Consider the following 8,622-nt stretch of genomic DNA (forward strand, 5'->3'; position numbering starts at 1 on the left):
GGCCGGAAGCATTTGGGCATATAAATACAAGTGGCTACTAACGTAAACTGCGCCACCATGCGCGATTCCTAATCTCTCTGTACATTATATACATCATATTTATTCTATCATAACACAACCACCATTTTAACGCGAGAGGGGACAGTTCATTACGTCTATGAAGAAAAAAAAGAGGATTTGGTATAGGTACACGAGGGTTCACATTTGTCCGGAACATCTGGGGAAAAAAGCTCTCGTGACATTCAAGTAAATATGGTATTGTATCCGACTGTCGCATGAACATCTCCAGACCGGCAACAAAAGGATGACTGCTAGATAAACTATGATCTACGTTTGTTCTATTACTGAGCACACGCTACATGTCAAACATGACACCACCACAAAGTCTATTAACACGATGTTTTTTAAAGGCATTTTCTTTAAATATCGGGCTTGAACGATCGAGCTTGCAAGTGGTCTGCAGATGATGGCGAGTCAACTTTGTTGAAGCACGACCACTGCGACATGTTTTCGTTTTGTCTTACATTAGTCGTGTACACTTTAAGCTGGTGTTTCATGTGCAGGTTGCCTCGCATTTACTTCAGAGTTCGTCAACTTTAAAAACTTTTGTTTTTAAATTTTTTTTTTGTGTCACAGTTTCCTTTAAAAACTTTTGTTTTTAAAGAAAACTGTGACACCACCGTTTTATACGTTCATGCCAGCCATTGATCACACCATAACGGGAAGTGTTTCACGAAACAGCTTCTGTAATTAGTGTGAGAGCAGTGGCTACAGACTATGTAAATGTGATGTGTTCACAGAAAACAGCTCTCACTGGGCTGAATGCTACCTCAGGGCTTCCTGCATCACTTATTTTAATTCATAGAGAGCACATAACAGGCACACTGCATAAGATGTCTAACTTCACTAGCGCAATTTGAACACACTTACTTGTAAGTTAACGTCTTACAATGCTTGGCACTACGCCAAAAGGTCACAATCACAGTCTCTGCGAAAAACTGTTGCTTCGGCATCATAGACGTACTTCACAAATGACAGCTTCTGTTCTTTCAACATCGTGAAGGTAGCAAACTGCGCACACCACTTCGCTGAAACCATAGCGAAGAATAATCGCTGGCAACGCTGCATCACAGTTTTCAGCGAAGTGTTGTAATTCGCTGGGCTTGTGCATTGCAAGTACCAACAACATGGCGTGCATCGAACAAAATCAGTTGTGTCGCATGACATTCATCACTCATTTCAGCGTGTGACCCGCCACGGTGGTCTAGTGGCTAAAGTACTCGGCTGCTGACCCGCAGGTCACGGGATCGAATCCCAGCTGCATTTCTGATGGAAGCGGAAATGTTGTAGGCCCGTGTTCTGAGATTTTGGTCACGTTAAAGAACCCCATGTGGTCAAAATTTTTGGAGCCCTCCACTACGGTGTCTCTCATAATCGTATCGTGGCTTTGGGATGATAAACCCCGCAAATAAATCAATCAAGGTGTACGAGGGCATGTTCAAATGTGCTCGTAGTTCACCCCATGTCAGCTCTGTATTACCAGCCGTTTCTCAGCCAGCTCGCCAGGGTGGCGCATCGAGTAAATTTTAAGCATGCCACCTGGACAGTGCTGGCTTCACATTGCAAATGACTGTCTGCAAATGGCTAATACAACGTATGTATGAAGTAAAAGCAGCCAGTTGGCGTAATGAGAAGTGCAGCCTTTGAGGGCTTCAGGTGACTTTACCAAGAATGGGCCCCAACGTTTTTGCCAGCACTGTTTTGTAAACTGGACAAATTTTCTTGTCTAATATTGTCACATTTTCTAAATCTGTTGGGTAATCTTACAAATCACTTAGTCTGTGTTCTGTATGGCTCGGAACACGGCCGTTTATTGGAAAAAAATAGTGAGGCTTGTCGCATGCCCGAAAATAGAAGGGGCTGCCTAGTTCAGCTCATTGTTGCTGTGTCATCATGGAGCTGGACATGTGAAGGTGGTTTAAAGAAAACGCAACTGTCTTTCCCCACGGCTGTTGGTGTGGCGGGTTTTCGTGACAAGCACCGAGCTCTTGGCAGGTATTACTGGCCATGTGGCCAACACTCGCCTGCCTGAATCATTTTTTTCTGAAACAAAAGTCTCTTATTTCTTCATATCCTTTTCAATCCCCTGTTTTTTTGTAGGGCAGAACAAGCTATTTTGATGTTTTTGTCTGGTGAAGGAGCTATTAAAATGCATTCAAATTGAAGACAGTAGTACTACCGTTTCCACTGGAGAATTATGTCCAGCATACTCGACACTGGGATATCATTTGTTGCACTTGCGAGTTTGCACATATTACTTTCTGTCTTGAAAGAATGTTGTTTTTGGTCTCATTGGAAGGTTGTCTTAGAAACCTCAACAATAGCTTGTTTTGACCATTTCTATTGTGGGGGGGGGGGGTTGAACCTCTCTCACCTGATGTTTCATGCTCTTGTTAGAATTAACAGCATTTTCTTGTTCCATTTGCTATTACTGGAATTCAATATTGTCACACGACGCTTGCTCTGAGCTTTTTTTGTTTTTCACCCTTGTTTAAACGATGTTCCATCCAGTGTCCATTGGGTTGAACATAAATACATCTTTGTATGTTGAGCAAACTTCTGATTACAAAGCCTACCTTTCTGCATCATTGTTTCGAAGAAACCTCGGTTAGCTTGCATGATTTAATTTATTTAAATTGTGAGAAAATAACTCCTAAAAATTTTTTTCGTACTTGAGCACACCTACTGCATGAGTTTTCTCATGGACGACATCATTACTCAGAGGCACCGCCACCGTAAAATGTGCCTCAGGGACAACCTACAATAAAAGAGATTGCTACATCAAAAGAGACTGCAGCAGAAGCTGCAAATGTTTTCCCGTTCCGATTTCGGCTTTTCTTGTTTATCGGCACCACGTCTTGTGTTATGTTCTGCACACTGGTCCCTGTGCTGGAAATGTACGTGGACTCTTGATGCTGTGCAGTGTCATACGAAAATTCGTGGATGCTGACATTGACATGCTTTCTTGTCGTTCAAATGCTCGAAAGAGTGCACCAGTTGTGTGCCGTGGGGTTTTAGCAGTTACAGCATTCGACTGCTGACCCAAAGGCTTATCAGAGACGATGGCACTTCCTTGTTGTGTGCCCCCTATAATTCGCTTACGCACCGTGAAACTGATGTCTAGAACCACGGCTGCTCATTTAGCCATATATTACGCACGCATGGTTCTTAGTTTTAGGTATGTGAAGCATTAACTCTCTTTAAAGATAAACATTAGTTTTTTTAGATAATTTTCTTTTCTGAGTGTCATGGGAGATGCTACTTTCCACAATCAATTTTCTTTCTTAGAGTGTATGTTTGCTTGCTTTCTCACATTTTTGTAGTTGCATCTGGTTTTAACTACGAGATTTTATTACAGATCATTTATTGTGATCATTCTGCATTTGTAAATTAGAGAGTGCTGGGAATGAATGGCAGACAGCAGCTTCAAGAATTGACACCTTCACACCAGTCAATTTTAAGGCACGGAAAAAGTTCTCTCAAGCCATATTTTATGCTAGTGTTAATGCACATATGCATTATGCATACATCTAAGATGAAGGATAAAAGACGTTACTGAAAGAAATCTGAGAATTTAAAGCAATCGAGGTGTGATATATTGTGTGAATTGTCGTAGTATGACATGGAAACACATGTGCAATGTAACATGTCTAATTAGCTCTTTGCAGCCATGCAATTGAAGATTTAATTGTAAGTGCATGGGATTTGCATGAACTAGATACCAAGGTTCTGGAGACCCAACTTAATAAAAGGAGGTCGTAGTGCAAGAATGATTTATAGTGCATTTTATAACAATTGCTTCCAATTGCATCTTAATTATAAAATCAATGTGCATGCACACATGCTATATTTCTTCATAAAAAGAATTTAATGGCCCATTCAATTTGTATGTGATACTTATCTCCCGGCTGCAAGCATTCCTAGAAAGATAAAAAAAATTTTTGATATCTTTGCCAAAGTGCCCCCCCCCCTCCAACGTCTATTTAAACCTGTTTCACCTAATGAATCATTTGTGGCAAAATATTTCGGCTTGAATGGATGCAAATGAGCTTCAGCAAAGGATTTTTCATTTGCTTCTTAGCCATTGGTGCCCAAAAACAACCAAAGTTGCGCCTTCAAAAGAGGGCGCCCTGTCTGAAAGAGCTAAAGAAATTGTCATCTTTCCAATATACCTGGTGGTTAGGTGTGCTTTATTTCATGTGATGATGGATAGTTTGAAGATTATGTAACTGTTAGTCGTCGTCATCTTCGCCTCTTCTGCCTCCTCCACCTCCTCTCCTTTGCACTCTACCGCCTCTTCTGTGTCCCCTTTTTTCGTCGCTTCTTTTCCGTCCCCTGCCCCTTCCTTGTCCTCTGCCTCGTCCTCCGCCCCTTCTGCCTCCTCTGTCTCTTGCGTCTTCGTTGCTTTGATCACCTTGTCCACTTTCATCGCTTCCACTGCCTTTTCCGCCTCGTCTGCGTCCTCCTCTTCTGCGGCCTTCTCTGACTCTACCACTTCCTCTCTCTCTTCCTCCTTGTTCGCTTTCATCGCTTCCTCCGCCTCTTCTGCGTCCTCCTCTACTTCGGCCTTCTCTGCCTCTGCTGTGTGCAATGTCCTTTCCTATTTCTTTGCTTTCGTCACCTTCTCTTCCTTCCTCGCCTTCTTCGCCTCCTGCACTTCCTCCGCCTTGACCTTCTTCTTTTCTCTCCCCACCGCATTCGCTTTTGAGAACGCATTTTTCGTCATATCTTCGGTAATAATCCTTATTACAATAACAACCGGACAAACTGGCCTTGTTGCAGTAACCTAAGTTGCTAAGGCTCCGTGCGCATGTCTTCTCTGAGCAGTCGTTCCCATTTTGCTCCCAGTGTTCGTGAGGTGGACAGTCGTACAACTGCTTGTGGGGCCTCGGGGCAGGGTGGCCTCGTTCGCGTCCATTGGTAACTTTGTAGGACGAAAAAAAGAAAAACGCACATGCAAAGAGCTCTTGACTACAGAGTTAAAAAAAAAGCTCTGGTAATTACATTGTGATTGTTTCTATTTAGTAAGTAACTGTGTTACACATTTCAGACATCACTATCAAGGAAAGACTGGTTTACATTAGGTAAAGTAAATCTTGCGAATAACTAATGGCATAGCCAGGAGCTTGAGTTTAGGGCTTTACCTCCATGCCCATTTCCCCTCCCCCACATTTCGCACGCATGACATTAGAAAAAGGGGGGTTAAGCCACCACTCTTCCCAAACAAAAATTTGACTTTGTTCGTGGAAATTACATCACTTCGGATTGCAAATAAAATAGGTTCACATCTAAAACAATTGTATGCAAGATGTTTAGTTCTGAATTTTAGAAAGTTTTTTTGCGGTATGTCGCGACGTCTGGCAAAGCCAAATTTGGTGCGCTTGGTGCGGTCACAAATATGGGAAAGACTACTCTAATAACCATGAATTCGTTGACTTATGCAATAGTGGATCCTTGGTAATAAAATTAAAAAAAAAATGTTTCGCAGTGGTCGTCTCTTGGGCCCGCGTTCATTTTAATTCATATCAATGGCCCATGTGATATTTCTGCCTGGCAGTAACTGCCCTAAGCTCGTTATCAACATCATACGAATTCTCCCGTCAATGGTATATATTGGAAGCACCATTTAAATAAATATATAGTTTATCTGTCATGACGGTTAAAGTCCAATAAGTGTTCACCTTAAACTAAGGATGACGCAGCAAGCAGTGTAAAGACAGATGACACATGTATAACCTTGAGTGAGGAGAAGAGAGCAGAGTGGTCACGGAACAAACTGTTGTTAAGGACATCTTAGTCGAAATCAAGAAGAGAGCATGGGCAGTACATGTGCGTAAGCTATACGGGGTATTTATTTTTCTTTTTTTAAGGCATACAGATTTGTTCTTAGAAATAAACTATAATAGGTAGAAACTTGTCGTCTTTGCAGCTGATTTCCAGGCCGAGGTGTAAAGATTTCGCCACTTATTATATCACTTAGGAATGATTAATTGATAAAAATATTTGAATTAACCTTTTTAGTATTAATTTTAGGGTGGTTGTTTATATGACAAAGTTGTTATTCGTTACAAATTATGGCTAGTCTAGTTTCGAAAAATTGAAAATATCACGCGTGGTTTCAGAGATTCATCGTCGGATTTCCAGACCGCGGGGTGCGTTAGTTTCGACGCACTTGGCTGGTTTTGCCGCACTCGGTGTGTTAGTTTCGGCTTCTCTGGCACCGCGGTTTGAAAATTCGACGATGGATCTCTGAAACCACGCGTGATATTTAAAATTTTTAAAACCTAGACCTAGGCTCACCACTGTTTGTGACGCAGAGCAGCTTTCCGATATAATCAACCACCCCTTAATAATAAAACGTAATTCAATTATTTTTATCAATTCATATTTCTCAAGTAATCTAATTGGTGGCAAAATATTTGCATCTCGCTCATGGAAATCAGCTGCGAGGACGACAAGTGTCTAACTTTTAATGTTCATTAAGGAAAATTTGTATTCCTTGTAATAAAAGCACCCTGTATAACCGCCAGTCATTCAGAGTAACAGACTGGATTCCAAGAGAGAGTAAAAGCTTAAGAAGCAGAAAGAAAGTTAGGTGAGTGGGCGAGATTTTCCAAGATAATGAGGCCTCAGCAAGCACAGCAGTGCTTTGATTGGCGAAACGTGGGAGACGCCTTTGCCCTGTAGGAGGCATAGTCAGGTGCTTTACAACCACTGTGCCTTTGGCGAACTCCCATGAGCCTCGGCGACAGAGCGTGAAGCGAACATTGCTAAAGTGTTTTGTTTGAAACCTAAAAGACAGCCCTTCGGCCATAGCTAGAGACACCGCAGCCCTTCACTACGGCGTCTCATAATCATATGGTGGTTTTGGGAAGTTAAACCCCACATATCAATCAATCAATTAATCAATCATGGGTGGCAGTTGCCAAGTAACGGTGACAACAACGGCTTCGTTTATTTTTCATTTCGATAAAAAAGGAAAGGCCAGCTCTCAGTACTGTCAAGATGAATCGACTGGTTAGTGGTGGAATATATTATAGTCTGCAAATTTTCGCAAATATATTCAGCGGCTGGAGGGGTTACACAATGCATTTGCTGCTATGGTGCTTCACGTAGAAATGGTGTCCATACTTCGACATTATTTGCTGAGTACGCTTACCCACCTGCTAGGGTCACTTCCAGGGATGCAATTAATATTAATCCTAGGACATGGATCCCCATGGTGCCTTCCAGTACACGGGACAGTGTTCACTGCAGCGCACGCACAGCGTTGAACGTTGATATATACATAGCTTGCACGCTAGACAATAACCGCGCGGAAATATGTTGTTCAAACTTTATGATTTATTAGCAGGTATGAATGGGCTATTGTTTTTCGCATGTCCTTTTGCCAGTATTCTTAGAAGGCACTCGCACAAACCTTCTTTCTTTGTGACGATGCAGCGAAATTCCTAAATGTTTCCTGCTTCTTTCATAAGGCTGGTAAAGAAAAAGTGGCGTAGTTTCATGTCAAAGCAGGGATTAAGGTTCAACTAGAGCCCATCATTGCTCGAAGGGGACCACATAACCCACATTGATTTCTACGCACCGACGTAGGCACGTGCATATGTATCCAATGTGGTTTACACAAAGTGAGCGCCTGCTAGTGAATTGCTTGATTGAAAAAAAGAAAAAAAGAAAACTGACTGCTCGCGTTGTGCAACCGTTCACTGGCCACCCCGTAGTAGGGCCAGTGGCAAATTTGTCTGGTGCGCTGTTGAGCAAAAAAAAAAAAATCGCAGCGTGCGCGTTAACTAAAAGCGGACTGTGGGTCTCCGTGTGCAATCGGAGTCTTCTGTCTTTCATTGCCCAATAGCAGTGATTCGCATGTTCCAGTAGGAAGCAGCGCTCCATCATTGCGTCTTTGTGCCTCCCGAGGTTTCTCTCCTGCGCAACGCCGCGATAAGGGCCAACGCCAACGTTGCCGCCAGTGTAAGCGTCAGTGTCCGCTGCTTCGCATCTACACATGGTTCCCTTTAGTGAGATTTGGTGTAATTTTTTTTTCACTATAGCTCACCCCACAACTGACACAGGTAAAAATTGTTTATTCTAAATCTACGCAAAAGTCCCAAACAACAACACCGCGTTCAGTAAATGTTCATGGCAGAGGATCGTCTCTCCCGCATGGTACCATCGTTCGAGGAGGGCGATTTCAAGGCCTCGGTGTTGTGTGCTGGATTGAACCACCACGCACTTGACATATGGAATGGTAGTTAAAATGTGTGTGGTGGTCAAAAACAACCGCCACACATATGGGGCTATCAATTTGATAAATATTAGATTTTTTTATATAAAACTAACTGTTTTAGCTTGGGGGTGGCCTTCAAGAGAAAATTCCTAAGTGACTTTTGATCGGTTATACATATTCTTAGGGAACTTTTATGTTACGTGTGAACATTTAATCTGTGCAAATACTTGTGCTTTGTGAACTCTTGTTTTGAGTAGGCCCTCATTTCCGTATTGATATTTAAGTGCTTGAGTGTTGCTCTTTGCGTCTTTGTGTATATCCAAAGCAGGCTACAC

The 8,622-nt window shown here is 42.3% G+C and overlaps 1 protein-coding gene across 1 annotated transcript; it reads right to left on the reverse strand.

Annotated features, from left to right (window-relative positions):
• Positions 1-4,231: 4,231 nt before the first annotated feature.
• LOC142766805 (uncharacterized) lies at positions 4,232-7,311 on the reverse strand. The gene is made up of 2 exons (XM_075868026.1): positions 7,224-7,311; positions 4,232-4,984 (listed from the first exon to the last, which is right to left on the reverse strand). The coding sequence occupies exon 2, from the start codon at positions 4,586-4,588 to the stop codon at positions 4,256-4,258; it is 333 nt and encodes a 110-aa protein (XP_075724141.1). The 5' UTR covers positions 4,589-4,984; positions 7,224-7,311; the 3' UTR covers positions 4,232-4,255.
• Between the last annotated feature and the right edge of the window lie 1,311 nt (positions 7,312-8,622).

Source organism: Rhipicephalus microplus, chromosome 7 (assembly GCF_043290135.1).
Source record: "Rhipicephalus microplus isolate Deutch F79 chromosome 7, USDA_Rmic, whole genome shotgun sequence".
In the NCBI taxonomy this organism is placed as follows: Eukaryota; Metazoa; Arthropoda; class Arachnida; order Ixodida; family Ixodidae; genus Rhipicephalus; species Rhipicephalus microplus.

Coding starts and splice junctions, on each gene's coding strand:
- LOC142766805 (XM_075868026.1), bottom strand. CDS start 4,588: ATGAAAGCGAACAAGGAGGAAGAGAGAGAGGAAGTGGTAGAGTCAGAG.